Below are 27534 nucleotides of genomic sequence, written 5' to 3'. Positions count from 1 at the left end.
CTTCCTCTCGCCGTTGGGAGATGAGCGTGGAACAGAATTTTTTCTATTATGGGATGTCGAAATACCCGATCCATTTCCAGGTTGTATAATGGTATACGTCCAAATCATGTTGTTTTTTTATTTTTTTTATCCACTTTTTCTCCCATTTTTCTATATTTTCTCCCATCCCAATTTCGTATCATCCAATTCAACTCTCCCCTGTCACGGACGCTGTTTCTTGCCTCCCACAAGCCGGCTGCAATGTGGAGTCGGACTAAGGTACTGGACTGAGGTAACAGCAGTCGCATCTTTTCACCTGCGCAGCTCGATCTCTCAGTGGCGAGGAGTAACGCGTGGGAGGCTCACGCTGCCCCCGACACTTCCTGATTCTACTGCGCAGGCGCACCAACCGACCTGTAGGAGTCGCTGTCCACAATGCCCGATCCCCACCCTTCAGTTTCCCTCCCCGTAATACGGCCAATGTGTATTACTGTGGACGACCAGCTAAACTGAAAGCAAATGTGGAGCGCTGGGCTCGAACTGACGAGCCCAGCGTTTCCAGCATTTCGTGGCGAGTGCCTTGCCCACTACGCCACGTAGCCGCCCCCCAAATCATGTTGTTTATCGAGTTATTGGTAACGGATCACTATCCGTTGTGATCAGCTCGAGTCCTGGGACTATTACCGAGTGATCGGACCAAATTGAAATGAGCACCAGCTTCCACTTCCTGTTTCTTCCCTGGGCGATCCGCCGATCGGCCACCAGATGGCGCTCTTGAACCGTTAGAGAGTTGATGGGGGCTCACCAGTACATCTCATGTCTCCGGGGGAGAAATATGATTTCGATCACAGATTTTTGAAATATTGATATCAAAGACGCTGTCCAGCGTCTTCGGCAGAATGAGCATGGCGGGGAATGACGTGTTCCAGCGTCAACGGCGATTAAAGTGTTAACATGGGAAACAGGGTTAACACTTTCAGTGCCACCAGGTGGCGCCAGACTTAGTGCTTGAATGCCACCATCCACTTCAATGTTAACGTTAATATTGCCTAATCTATGTTTTAAATTATGGCTATGTGTCTAATCTGCCCGTCGCTTATCAAAGAATCATTTTCCAGTCAGTGCTGTCAAGGCAGATTGGTTTTTTATCGCTTCATTTCCGTTTGAGAGCATTTTGAAAAGCACCCGTTTTGAGGTAAAAAACAGCCCATTCTGGGCCATTCTGTGATAATCGTCTTTTACTGGAATATTCCAGAACGTTGATATTTGTCGGCCTATTTATGAATCGTTTTCAAATAAACGCTAGATGATCAATATTATACGTACACGCACGCCCATTCGAGGCGCGCGCTGATAATAGCCGTTTTCATTTCCTCATGGATTTTACAGTGAAACCGATAGAGCACATTTCACAAAACAGCTTATATCTTCATCAAAACGAGTCTGATTATCCTAACACTGATAACATAGATTCCTTACCTGACATCAGATGGTATCCAACTGGTATATTCCAATTCCTGATCACCATTCGGCTCATGGGCAGGCTAGGGTAGGCTCGCGTGATGCAATATGATTTCAGATCGCTAAAAAAAAAATCTGAGAAATCTCGTGAGTGGCTTTCAGCGTAACTATTATAAATCCGAGAAAACACGTGAGTGGCAATCAAAGTATTAAATGCCAGGACCCACTTCAATGATAGCGTTGTGAGCGCATAATCTCTCTCTTAAATTATGGCTATGTGTCTAATCTGCCTGTCGTTTATCAATGACTTGTTTGCAGTCAACATTGTCGAAACGGATTGTTTTTTAATCGGTTCATTTTCGTTTTATAGCATTTTGAAAAGCCCTAGTTTTTCAGGAAAATATATAGATTCCGTGATGAACGGCATTTACTGGAATATTCTAGCATACACAAACGTTGTAATTTTTCTGCCTATTTATGAATCGTTTTCAAATAAACGCTAGATTATCGATAGTATATGTGTACTTGCACGCTATAGAGGCGGGCTGAAAAATCGATTCTCTCATTTCCTCATCAGCGATCACAGCCACACACACGCATAGGGCAAACGCTTATATCTCTGTGAAAACAGCTCTGATTATCCAAGACTGGTAAAATAAATTCCTTACCTGAGATCAGATGTTATCCAAAAAGATTATTCCAATTCCTGATCGCCATTCCAAATATCGATCATGCTTATTGATTAAAGTGTTGGGTCCTGTAAATACATAATCCACGTGTTTTCCGGGCCGGCGAGCACAATCGATCCTTCAGTTGGCTTGATGGAAAAGTTAAATGAGCAAACTGGCCACCCCCCCTTCAGCAGTGTAAAGTAATGGGGTGCAGTTACACAGGGAGAGACGATAGGGGGCGGTATCTTCCCAATTGAGCTCAGAGAGACTGCAGCACTAACCCGAGGCTCGATTGATGAAATATGAATTCAAATCGCAAAAAAAAAAAAAAAAGACAAACAAACAAACGCTATATAGCGTCTGGGGCACTCAAAGGTCGGCATGAACTAACGACAAAACGCGTCCGTGGCACTCAATGTGTTAATGTTGATTAATATGCACTGTCCCTTTTGCAAATAAACTTAAACTTAATACACTCAAGGTAGTTCTATATAGTGATTCTGGCAGTGTTGTGCTGTGCAACGGCCAAACGCAGTCATGAGGCCAAAGGCACCTAATGCTTCGTTTGGGCCAAACGTGTGATTAAAATAGCCCTGAATGTGCTCTTTGGTTGTTGGTTGGAACGTGAGCAGAAGATTAGGCATCCTGAATACATAAAAGATGAAACATCTTAATGCCATGGGCTAGGAAAATTTAAACAGGTCTGTTTGTGGGTGACTTGGTATAGTACAGCACTGCGGCAGTATGGTGCTTGCTTATACAGTATCACCCTATTGTGCAAATGTCATTATGATTAGTACAATGTTAACTTTTACATTATTGTCTCGTGTCATGCAGGTTTAAACCAAATGAAGGTGTGATCGTCATTGGGGCAACAAACTTCCCAGAGGCTTTAGATAAGTATGTCTGTCCAGGTCTCATTGTTGAGCCAAATGTCAAGAGTTTTACGGTCCCACATTACAAATGTCAAGGTTTACAACCGGCAGCAAGACGGCTGCTCTTGTCATGTCAGAGAAAGGACTGAGATTATACCAGAATGATGGGATCTTTCTGTGCTACTTTTTGCACTCAAACCATAAAAAAAAACATAATTCACCTTTTAGTGTTTCACTGATCAACTTCTCCCTTTTATCTTTAGCGCTCTGGTCCGTCCAGGACGTTTTGACATGCAGGTGACTGTCCCCAAACCAGACGTGAAGGGACGCACAGAGATCCTCAACTGGTACCTCAAGAAGATCAAAGTAGATCCAGGTTGGAGTTGATGTGATCTTTAGGCCACATTATAATTGTGTTGTACATTAAATATGGTTTATACAGTGTACATAAACGTGTGTGCTGACTAAATTGAATTTGATCAATCTAATTAAAAGGATTGGCACATCTATAAGTCTTTTTGGAGCTGTGAACAGAAATATTGGTTTAAAACGTTCATCTTTTGTGTATTGTTGAGGCATTACAATGCAATAGTCTTGGACCAGACCATAGAATTTCATGTAGGGCTGATCAAATATAAATATTTTGAGGGTCCTATGGTGGTTAGCGCATAATAAAAAAAATACAGTATATACAATATACAAATGATTGATTACTATCTGCTTAGGTATGGAAAATGTTAGATGCTTTTAGACATGTTAGACTATCCAATTGATGTTCATCATATTGGAACTGCAGATGAATGGATATATAGTTAATATGTCCAAAATAACTATCCCCAAAACGACAGGATATTATGTCAGGATATTATGGATTCACTCCAACCACTGCCGTGTCCGCAGATCCTGGATGTGAATGCGGTAACTTTCATTCAAATGTTCAAATTTCAAAATTCTAATTTGTGGTGCACATTCATAACCCTTAGAGGAAGAACCCTATTTATTTTGGTGACCCCATGCTGTTTCTTCTAGCGCCATCATCAGGCCAACATTAACATTTTTTAATGCTTTTATCTTCTGACCACTTTTTTCCCTACTCCTCCAAGGCTGTTCACTTGATTCTCACAAAACGAGCTGTCTAGCATCTAGGGACCAATTTTTTTTTAAATGTGTGATTTACATAATAACAGATCCAATCAAATTTTTGAAAAATGCATGGTAACAGGAAATTATTTTCACCAAAGCTCAAAAGTGTGTTTGTCCTATAATGGCAAGGAGGCCTGTGAAGTTTTGAGTAATTTGGCCTTATGGTGCTGCTATTTTCACAACCACAAACGTCACTACTCAATGTTGTTATCTATATGAAAGTTGATGTTTTCCAGCTCTTCCTCGGCCATACATGTCATTCTTACTAAACCCTCAGGGACATGATCAAAGGGTGACATTGAGGAGTTGTGCCTTTTCAGGGATTTAATGCTGACTGCATATGTCTAGTTGAGTGTTTTGACGTAAAAATTTAATATCATTAATTTACGACAAAACATCCCGCAATATGATGACACAGATGAACAATAAATGTCAATATATTGCCCAGCCCTAATTTAATATCTTTCTGCCATTCGACCGGACCATCCATTCTCCTGGAATATCTATTTGACCCATCTATTTGTCTCGGTCTGTTTCCACTGCAGACATAGAGGCCAATATCATCGCCAGGGGGACAGTGGGCTTCTCTGGCGCCGATCTGGAGAACCTGGTGAACCAGGCCGCCCTGAAGGCAGCGGTAGACGGCAAAGACATGGTCACCCTGAAAGAGCTGGAGTTCGCTAAGGACAAGATCCTCATGGGTGAGCAGGGAGAAGGGTTTAGCTGGTGGGTGTAGGAACGGCAGGCGACATTGAATGTCTGACAATGATTATAGAGTACAGGGCCTACATTTTGTTTATCATTTGAAAATGCAAATAAGTGAGGGAGCCCCCCCCCCCCCCCCCCCCCCCCCCAACTACATCCCTGCCTGGTAATGAACAACACTAAGGTCATATATAATTATACGCTTCTGGTTATAATCATTTTCGCTCTTGCTCTGTTTCCGTCTGTTCCTTTCTCTCACTAAATGCACTAAACCAACCTGTATCATCATCTAAAATGATGAGCAGCCCTTTTCTCTCCTTCTATCTGTCCTTTTCTCTCTTATCATCCTCACTCAATTCACTCCTCTCTCTCTGTCGTTCTCTCTCTTATCATCCTCACTCACTCAATTTAATTCACTCCCCCTCTCTCTCTCCTTTGCCCTTACTCAATTCGATTCACTCCTCACTCTCTCTCTCTCTCTCTCTCTCTCTCTCTCTCTCTCTCTCTCTCTCTCTCTCTCTCTCTCTCTCTCTCTCTCTCTCTCTCTCTCTCACATACATACATACATACATACATACACAGATGATGCTTGGTTAGTGGGACTGAGACTAACTTCACTAAAAGTCCGAATTGTATTCGTCACATTGTCTCTCTCTCTCGTTTTTCCTTCTATTCATGCTCTTCCCTCTCTGTCTGTCTCAGGCCCGGAGAGGAGGAGCGTGGAGATTGACTTGAAGAACAAGCAGATCACAGCGTATCATGAATCGGGCCACGCCATCGTGGCCACCTACACCAGAGACGCCATGCCAATCAACAAGGCCACCATCATGCCCAGGGGGCCCAGTCTGGGACACGTAAGAACACTACAGCCGGGCTCGTGGGTCGTTGACCTCAATGCACGCAGTTGCACTTAACCTAGTTTAAAATAAGAAATCTGTACTGGGAAGGACATTTAATAAACACTAGAACAGGCTCATCGTTTTAAACCTTAATACAGAGACAACTCTGATTGATCAAGATAAATCTTGTATGGGGCTTCCGGTTTACGCTCGGATCAGATGGCGCTGTGACTTTTCCGAGCTCCGTGACGACTTCACTTTAATATTGATTACGACGCTAATTTTACGACATATTATACCTCGTAGATATGGCTAAACAAATACCGAACAAGATTGGAACATTAAATGAGGTTGACGGTGAATTTATCTGGACTTTGTTCTGTGCTGAGCTTGATGCTAGCATGCTGCAGCTAACCAACAGACTGGACTCGCTCCAGGAGGATGTAGCTAGCGCGACCACGCGGCTCTCTAGGGTGGAAGAAGAGATGGCAGAGGTGGCGGTCGTAGCTGAAACCAACTCCACCGAGATCTCGGCGATTGAAGACGAGTTCCTTTTTTACGAAAATAAGATGGCTGACCTAGAGGACCAGAATAGAAGGTGCAACATCAGAATATACGGCTTGCCCGAAAACATTGAAAACGATGCGCCGATTCAGTACCTTGAAAAGATGATTCCACAATGGTTTCTGGCTATTCTCCAAGAGGCCAGGAAACACCCTCCAAAAGTAGGTAATTATACCCTCAGATTCGCAGCAGATTTCAGCGACTACACCACCAGATGTCGCAGGGCCTTCTCTAAGGCTATGGGAGTTGCTCGTGAGAAGGGCATCGAGGTCTACCTATTATACCCTGCGACTCTGAAGATCAAGATGGGCCGCAGAGTTGTCTCCTGCAACCGCCTGTTCACGTCGCCGTCCGAGGCGGAGAGTTTCCTTCGAAGCGGCACGGCGTCCCCCCCGGCCGAGGATGGAGAGCCGGTCCCGGCGGAGCAGGCAACGGGCACCGGGGAGTAACAGGCCTCGGAGCCTTGGTATGCTAAGCGCGAACTATGCTAACTTTCCGGCTCTCCAAGCTAACACTATCGTTACCACTCGCCTACCGCAGTTTTTCGGACCAACAGAACGGTAACACTCAAGGTTCATCTACGCTGTATTATTCCAGAAACGGGTATGCACACTGACTATTTTCAAGTATAATTCAGACGACCTGTGCTTTTTAACGCATTTGCCTTTTTATTGTCTGAACATAGAACTTCGCACTGAACTTCGCATAGACTGTTATGCATATTGTCTTTTTTCAAGTTGCACTTGGACGAACTGTGTTTCACAAGTTTCACTCGGACGAACTATGTTTTAACTTATCTGCCGGTCGAGGGGGATGGTCCTTTCTCGGCGGAGCAGCCTATGTGAATCAGGATATAACAGGCCTTGAGCCCGATTAAGCTAAGCTCGGTGCGTGCTGGTTGTCCAGCTCTCCTAGCTAACATTGCCGTTGCCACGTGTCTACTATGACTTTTTGCTCCAGCTGAATGATAACGCTCAAGGTTTGTATCCACTGTGTTATCTCAACGACGGGTACGCATGTTGCCCTTTTCTCAAGTTTAACTCAGACGAGCTGTGTTTTAATGCACCTGTTTTTATCGTCTGCACTTTTCTTTACCAATTTCGATACAAACTGCTCTGATCAATATATCACCCATACTACATGAATCATTTAACGTCGGTCACGGAATTATAAACGCGCATGATGAGTCATAACGTCTAGGATCATGTACAGTTGAAATTTTTTATCTGGCGTCGATCGGTATCAAACTGCATTTGATGATCTAATATAAATATGCATCAGTGCATGTGAGCGGATTGGAGCGTGAGCGGCGCGGGGAGCGGAGCGGGCGGTTTTGACGTGAGCGAGGAGTGGGTTTTAAAATGGGTCGGCGCGACGTCAAACGAGTTCTCCTCCGCTCCAATCCGCTCCGGGCCGCTCACACAGTGGTTTAACACTGATGTAATATACATGATGTAGTACAATGCCAAAGCAACAGATGGCGATGTACAAACATGAAGGCCATTTTCAACCAATGAGAAGGGTGAACCTGTGATATCCTGTTCAGGCTTTGTCACTCACATCCTGTTAGAAAAAGTTTTGACGCCATTGTTGTTGTCGTTAGCTTACATGCTAACGTTAATGGCAGCGACCATAGCATTGTGGCTAGGCTAGCTATCATCGCTTAATAGAGCTAGTGAATGGATAAACAACGTTATTTAACATTGCAGAATGGGTATAATTACAATGCGGCTCAATACAAACAATTGTTAAGGGGCCCAGGGGGTGTAGACTGTTGTAGTTTGAGCTAATTTACACCATGCTCCAATAAAAAAAAATCTGCCGAGCGATGTGGCGTGGGGAGCGGGGAGCGCTCGATTCAAGGTGAGCGGTGAGCGAGCGGAGAGCGACTTGGGGGCGGGGTCAACATGAGCGATTAGCGGAGCGGACCAAGCTTTAAAGAGCGAAGAGTGGATTTCTCGCCCGCGCCGATCCGCTCACGTGGCCTGATATGCATTTATGGCTATATCTCACGTTCTATGAAATACTGCAGAAAACGATAAAAACATATTTATACTCTAGACCATATTTTTGTATGAATGTGACAGTGAAACCAGATAAAAAAGTAGAATAAAAGAATTTGGATAAAATCATGACTCACTAATTAAAAAACAAAACTATAGGAACAGTGAGGACAAGAAAAAGTGTATGACCAAATTATTGGTTTGTTATGGTTATTGGTATGGTTAACACATTCGGGGCCATTGGGATGCGTCTAATAAATCTCTAGAGGACCGGCAAATGTAAACGGACGTGGGGCTGTTTGTAGAGCTAAATCTATACTTTATAGTATTGCTATCTGTCCATTCTCATTGTCAATTGAGACCATAAACCGTCCCTTCAAAATGGCTTAAAGAAAAAAAAATCATCAATACGTTCTCATTTTATAGCGCCGTGAATATAAGCGTTATACAGGATTTGGTCTAGTATATTTCCTGAAAGGCGAGATAAAGGGCTAATAGCTACTACCGTTATATCCAATGGCATTTCTGTTATACATATGCTACAGTTAAAACTCAAACTACATATGATCGGCACGATCCTCAAGCATGTATGCATGAAAGGGGGGGGGGGGGGCGGGGGACGTTGTTTCTGATTATTGATTACCAATAACCGCGTTAGCCTCATTAGCCTCATTCATTGACCGGATGGATGGCTATCAAAACAAGGCCCGATCGGGATGTACTTTACGTGAAAAAGATCTTACCGTGGGCCGGTGGGATCCCCCAAAGCATTTCCCCGTTATCGATCGCCATCTGGTAGATCGATATGTCCATTGGCTGATGATAAATCCCCTTATTGCATAGTGAAATCTGCTATCAAAAACGTAATCCAAGCTACATGCTGCACATCCAGAATCCTGCTAACTGAAAACTCCATTGAAAGTAAAAAAAAAACTGCTCCGTTCAGCCACAGGGCACACTGCATTATCGCGATAGCGCCCCTAAGAGGATCTGGCCGGTATTGCACTTTCTCGAATTCAAAGAGTAGGGTACATCTGCAGTGCATCTCGGCGACCTTGAATAGGTTATTAAAATGGAATAAAAGCAAAAACAACTTGCCACGGATATATCCGTGCTTCTGTCCACAACGGGTGGAATCGAAACACGGAGAGCTCCGTGGTCGGGCGCCATTGTGTTAAGATATATAATGTTGTTGTGGTTGCTGTATGCTCGTCAGGGGCGACCAACTGATGTTTGATCGATACCGGACAAGTATTCTGATGTGGGGGAGGGAATGGGGGATTGTGTTGTTTTTTTGTTTTTCTTTCCAGTCGACTCGCTCCGTTTTATTTTTGTTTTCACGCTCAGAACTCAATAGGACCTTAACAAGTGGATATGTACCTATTATGGTGTTCTACTCCAAACAAATTACATTCAGTCATACTGCAGCCTTTTTAGACTATGGCTAATTTCAACATATTGATCTGGAATACAGGGGGTCTCAATATACAGCATAAAGTGTACTAACGTGGCTAAAAAGGAAGGAAGTGGACCTTGCTTTACTGAGTGAAACGCACCTTTTATTTGCGGATAACGCAAGACTGGCAAATAGATTTTACCATAACATAAGTTCTTCTTCTTTTAGCACCAAGGCCCGTGGGGTAGCCATAATAGCGAAGCGAAATTTGAATATTAAACTGTTAGATGTGTGGTCTGATGCAGATGGTCGAATTACTATTGCTAAAATAGAATGTTCTAACCGGAAAATTTTGCTGATTTCTGCATACGCCCCTAATTTGTATGACGCTAACTTTTATGCTGTACTGACTGCAGCTATGTTGAAACTACCTTATTACTCATTAATAGTAGGAGCTGATTTTAATGCAGTTTGGGATCCATTGATTGATAGGTCCAATCACGCTGAAACCTCTGATCAGAAGCAAGCTACCACAGCCCTACAGGCCTGGTCTAAGGACACAGGGGTAATTGATATGTGGCGATCGCTCAACCCATCCGCGAGATTACTCCTTCTTCTCGTTGAGATATGAAACCTTTTCCAGGATTGATTGTTTTTCTTCCCCACGTTTCTTTGATAGCTTTGATGTTGACTTATTGCCCATAGCACTGTCAGACCACAAAGGTATCCTCCTCAAGGGTTCACTCAGTAAAATAATAATAAAAAAGATTTGATAAAAAAAAAAGATCAATCTTGTATTTTAGACCCATACAAGGTGACATCGCCTATAAGCAGGGCCGATCGTAATCAACATTTCTTTATTTTTAAAATGTTAAATAAATCAGTAGTTACAAATCTAGTGGTTAATTCTACTAGGTTGTTAGTAGTTTAAGAATCATATCTGCTGATTCTATGTGGACCTGCTGATGTCCTCATTCATTCACACAGATAGATGCACTATATGCATGTGCTGCTTTTCATTTAATCCAGAATAGCCTGTTCTCACTCCTCTGTTCTTGCTCTGCCCGATCTGTCTCCCTCCTCTTTCTCCACATCTACAAATTATTTCCTCACCCCCCCCCCCCCCCCCCCCACTATCTGTTTTATTGTGTATTTCATTTGTTGTTTGTTCTCCACATCATTGTAAACGAGGGATTTTAAATCCAGATTAAATAAAGATTGAATTAATTAATCTTCATCTTTATACTTCTGTCTTCACCCCCCAAAGGTGTCCATGCTCCCAGAAAATGATCGTTGGAGTGAGACTCGTTCTGAACTGCTGGCCCAAATGGACGTCAGTATGGGTGGCCGCGTTGCCGAGGAGATCATATTTGGCAGCGAGTACATAACCACCGGTGAGCCAGCGGAGTATCAGTGGAGCCGGATTATAGGCTTGTGATTTCTACTGCAGTGCCAGATACTGTCTTTAACAGGGAGGGCATGTTTAATTATAACCTTTATTGTCCTAGTGGGAGAAATGAGGTTTAGAGGCAGGTTTAAAAATTTAAAGAATTTATAGTTAATGATGGAACATCAAGCGAGCTAGAGATGCCATGTGCTGCCCTGCATGTTTTTTTCTTTTGACATTATATGACATTATATGAATGTCCTTTCTCCCTTCCAGGGGCATCCAGTGACTTTGATAGTGCCACAAGGATAGCTAAAATGATGGTGACCAGATTTGGAATGTGTGAAAAGGTAACTTATGCAGAGTGGACTGTACTGTAAATGAAAGGCAACCACTGAAATGTGTCTACATAGTATGCATCAAACTATATTTAGGTAATCTAGTATACTGTGTTACATTCACAATATTCAGTATTTTATAAATGTATGTTTTATATACAGGGTTTCAAAACCCAGAAAAGTCTATTTAGAATTATTTTTTTCTTGGCCTGAAGATTTTAAGTTATGGAAATGTATTCATAATCTTGTTTTCACCTGATCAAAATGATATGTCAAGCTTGGCTCCTGGTATATCTAGTTACCATTGAAGGAATAATAACCTAAATCACAGTCCCAAGTGATTGATGTAGCTGGAACATTCAAATCAATCATTCAAAAAGAAAAATACAGTCCATGTATTTGGAACAGTCTAGCTGCTTCCTAGCTGTATATGTAATACAATCCAGGCCACTTATTTGTTAAACATTCATCTCATAGTTGTTTGAAATGTCTCAACTTGTCAAAACTTCAACAGAAAGCCCTGTCAGCTTTCTGAGCACTGGCATCCTGATAAAAACATAAAATTCATAATTTTTACCAGATTTGATTTCATTATGGCAGCCCCCACAAAGCAGACAGACTCTCCATTGAAGTTCTGACAAGTTGGACCATTTCAACAACTTTGGGGAGAGTGTTTGACAAATAAGTGCCCTGGATTTTATGTTTGGGTCATTTAGAATACTTCTGAGTTAGTAAAATTAAATTACATGACATATCGTCGCCAATCTTAAGTTAATAAAATTGTACGTACATTTTCCCGGCTGTTATCTGTAGCTAGCAGAGTGTAGCGTTATATATACACATACAGCCAGGGGACCAGCAAGGAAAAGTATTGGAATTTTATTTAAAAACTAAATAAATAAAACTGTGTAGGAACCCTGTATATAATATATAATCCCTGTCTTCACTCTTCCAGTTGGGTGTGATGACCTACACTGATGTGACCAAGCAGAGTCCAGAGACTCAGGCTGCTGTAGAGCGTGAAATCAGGACACTGTTAAAGGTACACAAGCCTTTATACCTCTAGGTGCTCCTCTATATCAGGGGTTCCCAAACTTTTCAGGCCGCGACCCCCAAATAACGGTGTCAGAGAGCCGCGACCCCCACTATTATAGGAGGTAAAAAAATATATATATATATATTATTTTTTATTTTTTTTTATAAATGGAAATGTATGGTTGAAACATGCAAACGTTCAAACGCACACACACTAATAAGTATTGGAGGCTTTTAACCAGGGCCGGACTGGGGAAATCATTCAGGCCAGGAAATATAGTGCAAAATATAGCCCCAGTTAGGCCACTTTTTAAGCAGGGGGTCTGGGGGTCCCCCACCAGGACATTTCTTGTTACAAAGACTTCATTTCCTGCATTCTGGTGCAGGAATTTTTTAATTCGTACCCTTTAAATGCCAGTGTTTGTGATGGAATCACAAATTATTGTTAAAAAAACAGGCTAGCATATGTATGATTAGCAACAACACAGATTTTTATGGATTTTCAGTTTTTTTGTAATTGAAAAAAATACAATCTTTTATTTAGGGCTGGGCGATATGGCCTAAATATGATATCACGATATTTTCTGACCTTTTCGGCGATACACGATACACATCACGATGTTTTTCCTTTTTTCCCCAAACAATTCATTATGAGGCTTACCAAGACAGTATTTGAGTTTGCAAGCGAACATTAAAGACAAAAGACTCATGCATTTAGCATTTTTATATTATATATTAGATTTAGATTATTGGATTCTTAGATTATATATTTAGCATTTTAGCCTTTCGTTTTTTTTTTATATTATATATTAGATTAGATTTAGATGATTAGATTACATATTGTAACTATTTATTTATTTACATGTATGTATACATTTATTATTTGAACGGCTTAAGGCTATATCTGTACTTGATGTTTGTTTGTTGTGTTGCATACTTGAAATCAAATCAAATCAAACCCCCCCTCTTAAAAACAAAAACCTGTGTTTAACCTAGCCATCTATAAAACATCATGCTAAAACTGTGAAACAAATGTCCTACTCCCCTAAAGAAAGAAATACATAGCAAACATGACTCAGTTATCCAATAGTGCTGCTGCTTTTTATTTTGTTAAAATCTTTTAGTTAATAAGACTAAAAGACTACAATATATATGACTACAAGGGCCAGAAGCCGACTTCATGACGGCTTCCTGTCCTCTCATTCCATTTCCGGTTTTCCGGTTAACGTTACATTTTCAACAACAGATTGCTGCTAATTAAACACTTCATGGAAACGGAGTAACGTTAGCGTTATGTCGAGTTCATAAGTGTAGTGTAGTATGAACTCAACATAACGTTAACATTACTCCTTGTCCACTGTTGCTGCCACTGTTGCGTCGCAGATGGATGGTACACTCTGTTAGCTCCGTAGCTAATCCGCTCATAGACTAACTTACCGATAGCAGTACCGTTAACGTCGGAGCTTACTCCTGGGTTTCAGGCGGCATCCCTAGCACCAAGCCACCGCCTCTCTGTCTCTGGCTAGGTGTGTGCGCTTGCGTGTGTGTATGTGCGTGTAGATGACGTAATTTGGGCAAGTGTGTGTGTGACTGACTTTTTTTTTCTGCAAGAGGGAGAGGCGAGAGGGAGAGGAAAGCATTTAGCACCGCGCTTGTAAGTCTCATCTCAGCCGCGGCGGCCTCTAACGCGAGGGCAAAACATCACGATATCCACGATATCCACGATACGTTTAAAAAGTGTATCGTTAATGAACTGTACCCGATATTTATATAATATCGTCATATCGCCCAGCCCTACTTTTATTCAACTTCAGCCCTGATCATAACACCACATATTCATTTTATAATTCTAACCCTTTAAATGCCAGTGTGTGTGATGGCATATATTTGCAATATATCAAATGCAAAGTAGATTTTTCTGGGGGGGATTATTACAGGCTAGCATGTGTCAATGATTAGCAGTTTTTTGTAAGGGTCCCGCCTCCACCAATCGCATGCGGCTCCCTTTGTGTGTGTGTGTGTGAGAGCAAGAGAGAGAGAGAGAGATAGTTCTCCAACTTGTGTGAGTTGCAGTGATCTCCTGGTTGTTCCCCACCTAGGTTATCTAACTATTGCGCTGGTGCAACTAGAAACACTGGCCTGGCCTGCTTCTAAGTTCAGTGGCCTGACTGCATAAAACAAAAATATATATATATATATAATTTTTTAGGATTTTTTTTTAATTATTATTATTAAATCATCTGGCGACCCCGGGCGGCTAGGTGGTGTAGTGGTCTAAGGCACTCGCCACCAGTGTGGAGACGCTAGGATTCGCGTGTTCGAATCCAGCTCTCCACATTGTTTTTCAGTTTGGCTGGTCGTCCGCAGTAATACACATTGGCCGTATTACGGGGAGGGAAAAACTGAAGGGTGGGGATCGAACGTTGTGAACAAGCGACTCCTACAAGTCGGTTGGTGCGCCTGCGCAGTAGAATCAGGAAGTGTCGGGGGCAGCGTGAGCCTCCCACGCGTTACTCCTCGACACTAAGAGATCGAGCTGCGCAGGTGAAAAGATGCGACTGCTGTTACCTCAAGTACCGGAGGGGACTTGTGCTATGTATGACTTAGTCCACATTGCAGCCGGCTTGTGGGAGGCAAGAAACAGCGTTCGTGACAGGGGAGGGTTGAATTGGATGATACGAAATTGGGATGGGAGAAAATATAGAAAAATGGGAGAAAAAGTGGATCAAAAAAAAAAAAATCATCTGGCGACCCCGACTTTGGGAACCCCTGCTCTATATTACTGAGCTACTGTGAAATCAGGACGCTGTTGAAGGTACACAAGGCTTTATATACCTATAGAGTCTAGGTGCTCCTCTACTGAGCTACTGTGGAATCATGATGCTGTTAAAGTTTCAGATTGTCCGATTCAGTCGTCAAAACTTTAAGAAGCTACGGTACTATCACAATTTCCATTACTCTACATTATTTTCTTAAACTGTTGTAGCCTATTAGGTTTAGTCAAATGTCTGTTTGTTATTGTGCAACCGCTCTTTCTTTCTATGCTTTTATTTTATCTTGGAGTTTGTGAAGCAGTAAATCTTGCAATACATTTAAGCAATAGGGCGCGTGAAGCACTTTGCTGCTTAAATGTATTGAAAGAGTTACTTAAGCTCTTAAGCCCATATTTTCTGAAAATTCGCCTAAAAGTACATACCCAAGTAAATGGACGATTGCTCCACTTCTACAAGGTCCATTTGCATGTTCTTGGTATCTAGGGACATCTATGGACCTCAGGGAATGTATTCCCAGTGTCAGGAATATTGTGTCTGTTACTATGCTTGAGTAAATTGTAATGAACCAAAGGAGAATATATTATTATTTTATTTTCCATCTTTGATGGTGAATAACACCATGCTAACATTGACCAAAAGTGAAAAGATGCCACTGAGCTCATTCAGCACCTTCTTCAGATCAAGTGTACAATCTAAGCAAATGAACAAAGGGCAGATGATTTACAGTTTTTTTTTTTCTAGATTCAGTACTGAATTTTGGCATCCAGACACATGCAATATGAATATAGAATATCAGGCCTATAAATTACCTTATTATGTCCAAGTCATACATATATGGATCGGGCCAAATCTCCTCTTTCCAATGGCGGAGTTAAATCTGGATTTAGTACCACCAGGCGCCCGGTACAGGGCAGCAAATACCATGAATGAAATCTACTGTAAGTACAATTACTTTTGTATAATGTCCATAGCTCCGCCATTTTTTACTGGATTGAGACGCTGCTTTTTCCTAGACGTTCACAGAAAGGTAAATAAACAATATACGTTGTATTTTATGGCAATAACGTTGAGGTTTGTTCGACCCGTGAGATATAAGTATTGACATTCACGTCAATATTTGTAAATAAATTTTTTTTTGGCCCGCCTTTGTCTGCAGCTGGTGTGAGCTGGGTAGTTTTATGAAATGTAGACAATCCATCGAAAGCTCTGGGTCTCCTCTTTCTTTCTTTCTTTCTTAGGACTACAGCGATTTCATGGCGGCTTCCTGTCCTCGCATCTAAATCCTCAGATATCTGATGTAACACTTAAAATCATTGCTAAACAAATGTAGTGCTGAAAATATAGAGTAGGGTTTGATGGGGTTAGGGTCTTTCTTTACTCTTGGCTGTATTTGAATAATAAACACAACATCACTTAATACGGACTGTATTGATCTATTTATGACGTGAAATAAATCTCGGCCGGTAGGTTAAGTATTTTTAAATAACTCATCAGACCAAATTATTATTATTATTTTTACAAAGTGCAATACTAAGTGGGGCACTTTTGCAGCACTAGAGATCGCTGTCTGACGGCATTACAGATTCTACCTTTTTAAATACTTTATTCAGGATCACACACCCTATCTGACTCTTAATTCTCAAACCTGCATTTGTAAACGAACCTACAAGCACTACCCTATTTCCTTTTGTACATTATGTCTGTCCTTCATTGGTTACATTGGTTTATACAGAGCGAGAACGTGCTGCAACTGTTTATATTGCACTCTTCAACATGTGACCGTGTTCATGACCCCTTTAACAATTCTGTATAAATAAAACGCAGGATTCACTGAATTTCTGCACTTTCTTTTAAATGTTTTATTTCCCACCTCATCTCCAACTTGTGTCATGTCTACAGGACTCGTACGAGAGGGCCAAGGAACTTCTGAAGTCTCACTCCAAAGAACACAAGATCCTGGCGGACGCTCTGCTGAGGTACGAGACTCTCGATGCCAAGGAGATCAAGCTGGTCCTGGAGGGAAAGACCCTGAATACCAGATGAAACATGCCAGGCCAGCAGCGAGACCTGGGCCAAATAGGACTTGCACCAATACCATCCGTTCTCTGCCAATACCGATTCCTTAGGTACAGTCCTTACCCGATCCAATCCATTAGTTCTACTGAACAGTACAGACTCAGACCATGAGTTTGGAGTCCCTGGTATCGGTGTATCCCTGCTGTTTCTGGTTTGTCTTCGACTACTTTGGTGCCAGATGGGTTGGATTTGATAACATTTGGTGGTAGAAGGTTCAGACAATCACTGGGAATTATTTCCAAGTCGATGTATTTTACTTTCCTGTGACTAATCTGACACATCAGAATTGTCCTGATAAACCTTGTCTATCTGGTGCTCTTAAGCAGGTTAAAATGGATAATGAATTATTTGCAAATACTATTTGACTTAGGTCTTCCAGCAGAAATCAGGGGTCAAAGGGCAGAGGTCTGATATCCGAGCTCAGGGCTTATGGAGGGAGAGTTGGACCAGAGCCATGCACATTAAGAGTGAAGGCGGTCAGAGCTCAAGCCCTGTATTCATAAAGCATCTTGCTTGCTGCTGATCTGGGATAATTTTACAGTTGGGTTTATCTAGGGCTTTACACACTGTACATATTTAAACTAGGATTATGTTTAACCCTGGTTTAACACTTAATACCAGGTTAACCAGTTAACCAGCTTTGTTGTCAGGGCCCAGTAGTTAAAAACTTTTAATCAGATTTTGAAATCCCATTTTTTTTTGTGATCCAGGATCAGACAACTCAGCCATATTTTGTCCTGGTATTTCAAAGTAATTCAGGATAGGATCACCCTGATCCAGATTCAGACTTTTCAAGATGACTAGATCCTGAATATCAGTGCTTTAATCCTACCGATCTTCATCTAGTGGATATTAAAGGGGCTATGTACTGCTATTCCTAGCACTATTTGGGCAACTTTACACAATTCCTGTTAGTCTATTGAAGACATCTGTAAGGTTTTTTTCAAAAAAAATGCATTGTTTTATATTTCTAATCAAGTACTCAAAACCATCATTTTCCAGCCTCAAGATTTCAGGCTGTTATGGCCTGGCTCCGCCCATAAGCACTTTGAGTGACAGTCAGCCCACACAGTCTGCTACTGGTAGATCAGGGTCCCCCATTTTCAATTCATCATATGACACACGACATACAGATAGACAGTACTGCTACATCTATACATTTATGACATACCAGATTTTCAAATACAGTACTCTTTGTGATACTAAAAAAATCCAGAAAAAGAGTGTATATACATTTGACATATAAACTGTGCATTGGAGGAGGTTGGGTAGGTGGGGTGGGGCTGTACATTGGAGGTGGGGGGGGGGGGGGGGGGTTGGGTAGGGGGTGGGACACTGTACATTGGAATACTGACATACATTTCACATAGAAACTGTACATTGGAGGAGGTTGGGTAGGTGGGGTGGGGTGGGGCTGTACATTGGAGGTGGGGGGGGGGGGGGGGTACATTGGAATACTGACAAAGCCATGCTTGGACTGAGAGAGATAGATAGAGAGAGAGAGAGAGATGGGGGGGGGTGGGAGAGAGAGCGAAACCCGACACCTCTGCACACACTGGAGAGTAGGAGGGAGAGAGAGAGAGAGAGAGAGGGGGGGGGGGGTGGGAGAGAGAGAGAAACCCGACACCTCTGCAGTGCACACTGCACACACTCGCGTGTGCCGCGCAGCTGATCCCAATCCTGTGTTGTCGGTTTGAACTCCGTTTTGAAGATGTGATCCAGATTAACGCTTGGATTTGATTTTCTGATCTGATTGCATATCAAAATGATCCTAATCCTGATTTTTGGTTTTGAACTACCCAAAATCCAAATATGATCCGATCAGATAGGGATTAAAGGTTTTGAACTACTGGGCCCAGAAAATAACCCTGCTAGATCATTTAGGTTAACCCTACTTTGAAGCAGGGCCAGTTAACCCTGAAGAATTGAGGATTAACCCACTTTGGAATAGGGTAGTTTGAAATGCTAGAAGTTAACCCAGGATTAACAGCCAAGTTAGCCCAGGTTAATAGGTTAATAGGGCCTTAAAATATAAAATAAAAAATATCTGAGGGGGAAATCTATTTTTATTTTCTTCTTTTTAAATCCATGCCTGTTTTCACTGAATGTGCAAAGATTGTTGCTAAATGTTATTTCTAGCACACCTGCTGTCCTGCAGATGTCTCTAGTTTCTGCTGAACCACTATGGAAAATGGAGACTGTTCACCAATTACATCTTTTGCAACAATGACAGATGCTGCCCCCCCCCCCCCCCCCCCGAAACCTGCACCATCGAGCCTAATTTAATTGCTATTGAATGGATTAAATCCTATCGAGATCTTGTGATTCGAAATGATCGAGTTATCAATGTCGATACCCAGCCATAATATTTTTTTTAAAGTGCAGTATGAAAAGCCCTTATGTTCTCGTCATCATCACGTAACAGTTATCCCAGATCGGTACTCACATTCTTAGAGGCTTTATGAATATAGTCCCAGGATGTCAGCACTCATGGGTTTATGAAATGGTGTGATGGACGTGGAGCCGTGTGTGGTAATGAAGGAGTTACAACATTGTTATCAATGGGGCTCTTAATAGTGTCCTAATAAAATGTTCAAGAAACACATGTTAAGACCTTTGCCTGGCAATAAGAATTGTTTTGGGAAATGTAGGCAAATTGATAACCGTAATGGCAAGTGTTGAAATTTCGTGGGATATTGGGGTTGAATAGTGTAATGCTGGGAATAGTTTACCTTTTTCCCCTTAAAACATAGTCCCTTACCTTCCTCACAGACTTTCCCACTAGCAATGAATAGCTTTGGACGAGAAGAAGGTACTTGTTGTGCGCATGTGTAGAAGGTGAATATAAAACGATAAAGCTTGTTGCTCAGGTTGAACAGGCGGTGGGTTGCGAGGGGTTAATTGGGAGACTTTAATGTAAATTGTAAATTGTATATGTATCATACGTACAGTACAGTACATTGTATGCACAAATGCTTGAAATGTGGTAAAACATCCATTTCAGCCAAGTTGCCTCTGCCTCACGGTCTGTGAACAGGAAACACCTATTGTAGTAAAGTTAGTTCATTGTACCCTAAAACTCTGGTCAGCTGCTGCGTTAACATAGCAGATACAATTTGATTGAACTTCAGCTCTAGTATTACTATTATTCCCCCCTATCCTCCAGTGTTTGTGTTTCGTCGTCTGTTACTTGTCCACTATTTCGGTCACTTTACTGAGTCGAATAGGCTATACTTTCCACTTCGGTTAGCTCTCTCTATGGCAGTGGTTCTCAAAGTGGGGTCCGAGGGACCCCCAGGGGGCCTTGAGAGGATTCCATGGGGTCTCCAGCAAAAGGGGGAATAGTTCAATTTCATTAAGATTTTAGTACGTGAGAGAATTTATAAGAATTACTTCTGCTCTCTTCTCTTATGTCTAGTATAGACGTTTATGGAATTTTGAATTAAATCATAACAGAAAATATCTTCTCAGATGGGGGTCGAGGGACAAAATCTTGGTCCTTGGCCAATTACTTGTCAATTTGGGGGTCCTTGACATGAAAATGTTTGAGAATCGCTGCTCTTGTCTGAAACTGTGTTCCTGTTTCTAAAGGTGGCCTTTATGGGAATGTGTAAATGTAAATTTATTTGAAGTAGCAACTGTATAGACTTGAGCCACTATGTCTCTCAGCACTTTAGGTGTGTGAATTGAATGCACACTTAACACTCTTTATTTAATGTATTTATGTAACAAAAGAGATCAATGCTGGTGTATACAGATGGAATGGAATGCTGCTTGGCTTTAAAAAAAAAAGAAGAAAAAAAAAAAAAAGGAGGCTTTCATTCACCACAAACCAAATATAGGCAAACTGAATAGTAGAAGTGGGGGAGAAAAATGATGGCGCATAGTATTGTGATATTTTGGTAATGTGGCAAATAAATATATCGTATCGTATCGTGTACGACAATTATTGATATATACTTTTATGCAATAAAAGTCCTTTTTGAAGTGAGATGAACAGACGGAAAACATTATCTTATTAGATAAAAGGGATGTTGTATATATATTTGTATTGCAGATGTCTACAAAGTTTTCCGTTTGGGACATAATTTGCAGTTGAGAAACGGTTATAAATCTCAATATATCGTAACATCGTAATACTATTGTATTGTGACTGAAGTATCACGATAATATTGTATCGTGGGGCCTCTGGTGATTCCCACCCCTACTGAATATTGAGTATTTAAGGTGGTATTTTTTTGTCGTTGATTTGAGCAGGCTTTCTGATAAATGTATTGCCATTCAGATCATCTATTCTTTTGCAAATCAATGGAAACGAGATGATCTTGGTACTAAGATATTTTTGGCCAACCCACCCATCCCTGTTTTGATTAGTTGAGGCTGTCTTTAATAATAATGATGATAATAATAATAATAATAATAATAATAATAATAGATCAAATTTCTATAGCACCTTTCATAGAACCCAAGGTCGCTTCACAATCAAGACAAAAAATATGGCTAGGTAAAAAAGGGGGATGAGGGCAGGTAAGGGATAATGGACCTAATCTAAACTAACTGATGGGGAAAAGCCTTGGGTGAAGAGGTGTGTTTTAAGAGCAGTTTTGAAGGTGTCTCTCGTCATTACTTCGGTATATTAGCGGCAATTCCCCACCCACATCTAGACCGTGACAGCCTTGTTTTGTTTTTTAACAGTGGTGGTGCACAGTATCTCACAATGGAGGCAACAAGTCCTAAATGTACAGTCTTTACTGTCAGTGCTCTGGGCACAATATGGGAAATGGTGAACCTATTATCTTACTATTTTATCTTCGACAGGCAGCCATCAGGCAGTAAGCTAAATCAGGTTATAATATGACTCTTTTTCACAGAATGTAGGGGAAAATGCAGAAGCATCAATCGATATTTAATTGTCCACTGAATGAATAGTTCCAGCATTGAGTCTTTATAAGCCATACCTTTTAGTATTTGAGAACAACTATTTCTGTAAAGGCTATTCTATAACCAGCTTTGTAACCACCAGTATAAGTTATTAATGTGCTTTTTTGTGTATCTTTTTCCTTTGCCTCTGTGACACACTTCAAGCTTCTGTTATTGGCCTTTTACCCATGTTTAGCTGTATATATGATTGAGAGTTATTGGGAACATTGTACATAGATGTATAGAAATGCTTTTAGGCTGTGAAAACATTGAATGGCTCTCCTATTGATTGGCGAGTTCTCTCAACAATATGGTGGCAGAGTTGAATGACATAAATACATGAATAAAAAAAAACTCTTATTGTGGTTTGGTATTTTCATCTTTTTATTTGATGCTTTCCATTTAACATGAAGCTTATTTTTAGACCTGGGTACATATTAAACTTTTTTCTTTTTTTAAAAGAACTCTCAAAGTGGGAGCACTGATCAAGTGTCAGTTTCCTAGTTTGAATAAGGTAAAATGAAGACGACTGTTTACTGGACACTGACCCAAGATCAGGACCCTACTCTGTGTATTTGGGCCACGGTACTTTGGAATCAGCTATCTTGTCTCCATCTGTTGTACACACACTTTGAGATAAATGTTCCATTGTTACAAATATAGAAAGTCTTACGATCACACTACTTATAAGAATTAAATATAACCAAACATGTTGATCAGCAAAGTTACAATTTTAAATTGTACGTTCCTTTCTATTTAGTCTATTTAAAAAATAGACCATGTCATCAAATATGACATTTTCATTGATTGAATATCATCCGTCCTTAACAGCACTTCCTGCAAGTCCCAAGCAATGTCAGAAACACAGGAATAAACACTAAGCCATGGAGCAGCCCGAACGAAATCACCAGAACCATGATCTTGAAAAATGTCCTGAAGATGTAGCTCCCTGCCACCGAAAGCACCGCCACCCCTAGCATGGTGGACACTCTGGCCTGCACCACAGGGTAGCCGAGGTGGGCCAGAGCATCCGTCGCCCTCTCGTTCACGTTCCTCTTGGAGCTCGAGATGAACGCGTAGGAGATGTGGGCTGAGACGTCTACGGAGAAACCGATGCAGATGACCAGGTTGATCATGGAAATGGAGTCCAGGTTCACTTGGCACAGAGACATGAATCCAGCCACGCCAACGATGACCGATGACATGGAGAAGACCACCCATAGGGAGCAGAGAGGACTGGGCATCAGGAGGAGGGAGACGGCTAGCATCGCCACCATAGCCACGAGGACGGTTTGGACGGTGTTTTCCACAATGACCGTGTATTGGTCAAAGTAGATGAAAGCTGGGTGATAGACGATTAGATGAGTTTGACATTCATCTGCTGTTCTTCTAAGGCCACGCAGCATGTCCTTCGCTGTGGTGTTCTTCAGTGTCAGAATGAAAAAGCGAGAGGCCTGGATTTCATGTTCTGCATTGATGTTGATATCCTGTATGAACATGGGGTTGAGTTTAAGGAAATTGGGCAGTTGGCTTTTGAAGGCCTGCTCAGAGTTTATGCTGAGATTAGCAGCACTAGCATACCGGTTAAAGGAAAGGAACCAAGCGAATGTGCTGTTGACGTAATGCAAGGTTTCAAATTTTGCTATGCATAAACCAAGGCTCTGTTGTCCATCCTTGCTCCAGTATGGAATGGTCTGATTCACAGCCACCATTACACTATGACTGTATTCACTGAAGTGCTCGCTTTGCTTGTCGTAGTATTTGATGATGTAGGAATCATCCATTGCTAGGTTCCTGAGGTCAGTACCTTCCTCAATGGTGGAACACCCATAGAGACTGACAGCCAGATACAAAGCATAGACAACAAACACGCACACCTTTGTCCATTTCTGAGTCAGAACTGGCCCATAGAATTTAGCAAAGAATCTGCTCACTGGTTGATCCTCCTCTGCACCGGTGTCTCGATCATAGGTCCCTCCAACACAGCAGACGTGGAACCCTTTGGATTTCCCAGGTGGAAGGTCCTCTGGGATCTTGGCGCAGGTGAACCAGTGCCTGTTCTCCGCTTCCCTCTGTCCATTCAGAGCCATGAATGCACCCAGGAAAGTGATATTATATAAGTAGCAGAAAACCACAGACAGCCCGGTGTAATTGTATAGACAGAAGGACCGGATGGAGCCAAAGGGAGAGCTGAAGCCCAGGAAGAGAGCCAGGATGTCGGTCAGGGTGGTGATGGAGATGGAGACGGCGGCGTTTCTGTAGGTGTCTGCTAGGCGGTCGGCTACGCTGTCCAGAACACGTGTCCTCTGCCAGCAGGAGATCATGATGAACATGTCATCGATTCCAATACCTTGAACAGTTTCAAAGAAATACCTGTTATCAATCAAGAACATGAATTTGTATTTTTTTTTTTTTTTTTTTGCAATGAAGTCTCTTTCTAGTCTTCCTCTGTGTCTTCAGCAAAACATGGTTTGGTGTGTGGATCTTCAGCAGAACTTACCCAGAATCATGAATGGGCATAAGGCAACTGTCATGACGAAAGGTTGACCCAGTAACAGCAGCAGCCCAAAACTGGTCAGCACTGCTAGACCTGTAGAAAGAACTCCAATGGAAGCCACCCACACCTTACTCCTCACATTGTCCAACCTGAGGCAGTTGGGGAATTAAAGGTACAGATCCAGCTCTTAAAGGGGAACTATCTTATAAATGGCCTTTTCCGGCGTTTAGCATGATTTTCTAGCTATGTGGACTTATATTAATAGGATCTAGGTCTCTAATTCTCAATTTGGCGCATTCTTCCAATTCTCATCTCACAATAATGTACCTCACTCAAGTGAGTCGTCTGAAATTTAGCATATCTGTGACGTCAGAGGTTTCTCATCTGCATAATAACGCCCGCCCCATCTATGCTTGTAGCCAACTTCCAACTGCCAGCTATGCATCTATGCTTGTAGCCAACTGCCAGCTATGCATCTATGCTTGTAGCCAACTGCCAGCTATGCATCTATGCTGGTAGCCAACTGCCAGCCACCTGTATTACTTTAAGAGAGACCGCTTGGCCCCTGCGCGGCTTAAACGGCAGGAATTGTGTAAAATTGCCCAAATAGTGAAAGAAATAGTAAAATAGTTCCCCTTTAAAAATGTATATCCAGTACCACAATAAACAAACAAAGAAATTGAGAGATTATTAACTTCTATATAATAGCTTGTATTGTTTAACCATGCAGGCGGCGCGGAGTTGTCCTGTGCTGAATCTACAATGTACCTTCTTAAAATACTAAATTCATACAGAAAATACAATATGACCCTGTCATAATCAACGGAATAATTTGTAAATGTTTCACCAACCTCAAACATGATAGAATTGAAAATGTGATGGCAATGGTGTATGTGATGGCAAAAAGATTAATGATAGAAGATGGAGATTCCTCAAATTCCCACTGCATTGACATGGAGGTAGAGTATGCCACCTATTTAAAAAAAAATAAGAAAACATTCAATATGAAATACTTAATGTATTGCCGAATAAAGGATAATTCCAATTTTTGAATGTTATGTCTTTTCTTACCTTTATGTAAGTTGTTGATTCATTCGAGATCAAACTCACAAAGCCCTTAAGCCAAAGATCTGTTTTTGCCTTCTTGTCCTCGCTTAGATAATAAAAGAGTTGAATGGCTTCAGCACTTTCAATAGCTGAGCTGTTCTTGTCTAGTTTCACACTCCCTAGACTGGCAAATAAGGGTGACCTTTTAAATTCAGAGTAATAATACCATGGAAATGTCAAATTCACTAGGTCTACATTGCTGGCATTGTAGCTAAAGATCTCTAGTATGTCATTTGACGAGCATGTTCCATTGACCGTGGCGCAGATGTCTACATATTCAAACGTTTCATTCTCAAACCGCACCAGCATATTCCTAATCTTATGGTCCAAGGCTAGGATCTCCTGCAGGGATTCCACCGTCAGTATATTCAAGTTATTTGTGGTTATCAGAGCTGCATGAGTCCCATCCGTGCTCACTCTCAACCTCGAGAACATGGAATCATCTCGTGGAAAGATCCCTTGGAAAAACGCCCTCTCCGTCTTGGCCCGTCCATTCAGAGGGGTGAACTGCTCCTCGATGTCGTTGGACATTCTGTCCTTTAGAAAGTAAAACCCGCTCCCCAGTCCTGTGGAGAGGATGAGAGGAGCGATGAAGAAGCACCAGGGATGAGAGCCAATGAAATGGCCTATTGTCTCAAAACAGATACGCAGGGGTCTCTCTATACAGTCTGTCCGACATTTCCCCATAATCATCATTATTGGGATGGGCAGGTATCCAGAGAAGTACTGAAAATGTAGTACAGATAGTACTAATACAGTGTAGTATCCACCTGCATACTTGTAGCCTCTAGCCCTCCTAGCTGTATACCGGAATTCTAGATAATTCCTGTCCTCATTCCAGACTCTGTAGCAGTGGGAAAAGCAGTACCCAGTGTGTACCTGGTACTGAGCACGTTTTCATATATGTAGCGGGACACTTTACCACCCTTTTATTAGATGCATTTGCATAATATCAGTGTAGTCCCTCTCGGCTCTGGACAGAGGTACCATTATGTGGAAGACAAGAGGACTGGCCTCATCAAGGGTCCTATTGAAACATAAAAAGCATAGAATGGCTCACCGGTTCTATAACAGTACTTATTCCTGTCAGTGGGGTTTCCTATATCTGAAACCCTAAATCCTAAGTGATTCTGTTTCATGGATGAAGTAACAGAAGTATTGTGGGCCTTCTGAGACCATGTATAGTCTTGTATACATCCGCAGGACAATAGAGTACTGTTTTTTTTGTATTTCTTTGTTGAAACCATGCAATTAAAAGATTCAGTTCCCCACTTGTTAATTAATTGCTACGGTGGACATCCCTGTAACCTTCCCACGCATGCCTGGGGGGACATTGGTCAATTAGCAACAGAACAATACACAGAAGAACTGACTTGTGCTGCAAATGGAACAACAACCCTTTTTCCTTGAATGGGAGTTAAGTAAAGTCGTAAATAATCCCATGATCATGATAATCAGCAACTCAAAGATATTTAAGTTATCTAATTTCAGGAATTGCAACTAAAGATATTTTACATTATATATTTATTAGTGCTGTCAATAGATACATTTTTTTTTTACAAATTAATCTCACAATTTTCTGTAATTAATCTAGATTAAAAATCGCATTTTTATACTTAAGACCGAAGCTTGTAACAGATATTTACTTGAGTAAAATCATGGAATTAATGTAAAATCAACACAAAGAAAGTATATATAGATTCAAAGACTATTTTAATAGCTTTCTTTGAATACAGTTTCTCTCCTGTGAAATACAAATGTTCA

General features: G+C 41.5%; 2 protein-coding genes across 3 annotated transcripts in view; one reads left to right on the top strand and one right to left on the bottom strand.

Annotated features, from left to right (window-relative positions):
* Nucleotides 1-18503, top strand: part of yme1l1b (YME1-like 1b) — a 41735-nt gene extending 23232 nt beyond the window's left edge. For both annotated transcript variants that reach the window (XM_084327411.1, XM_084327410.1), the window contains exons 11-18: nucleotides 2949-3011; nucleotides 3250-3362; nucleotides 4675-4830; nucleotides 5537-5688; nucleotides 10904-11030; nucleotides 11300-11373; nucleotides 12317-12403; nucleotides 17070-18503. In XM_084327411.1, coding sequence (XP_084183537.1) covers nucleotides 2949-3011; nucleotides 3250-3362; nucleotides 4675-4830; nucleotides 5537-5688; nucleotides 10904-11030; nucleotides 11300-11373; nucleotides 12317-12403; nucleotides 17070-17213 — 916 coding nt within the window. In that variant the 3' untranslated portion in view covers nucleotides 17214-18503. The remainder of the gene's footprint in view (nucleotides 1-2948; nucleotides 3012-3249; nucleotides 3363-4674; nucleotides 4831-5536; nucleotides 5689-10903; nucleotides 11031-11299; nucleotides 11374-12316; nucleotides 12404-17069) is intronic.
* Nucleotides 18504-22990: 4487 nt separating this feature from the next.
* Nucleotides 22991-26457, bottom strand: ptchd3b (patched domain containing 3b; the record flags this gene model as incomplete). The annotated part of the gene is made up of 4 exons (XM_084327719.1): nucleotides 22991-24516; nucleotides 24667-24812; nucleotides 25515-25636; nucleotides 25735-26457. The coding sequence occupies 4 exons, from the start codon at nucleotides 26455-26457 to the stop codon at nucleotides 22991-22993; spliced, it is 2517 nt and encodes an 838-aa protein (XP_084183845.1).
* Between the last annotated feature and the right edge of the window lie 1077 nt (nucleotides 26458-27534).

This window comes from Notolepis coatsorum (genome assembly GCF_963971535.1).
Source record: "Notolepis coatsorum genome assembly, chromosome: 13".
Lineage (NCBI taxonomy): Eukaryota > Metazoa > Chordata > Actinopteri > Aulopiformes > Paralepididae > Notolepis > Notolepis coatsorum.
This window is presented reverse-complemented; position numbering and strand designations above follow the sequence as displayed.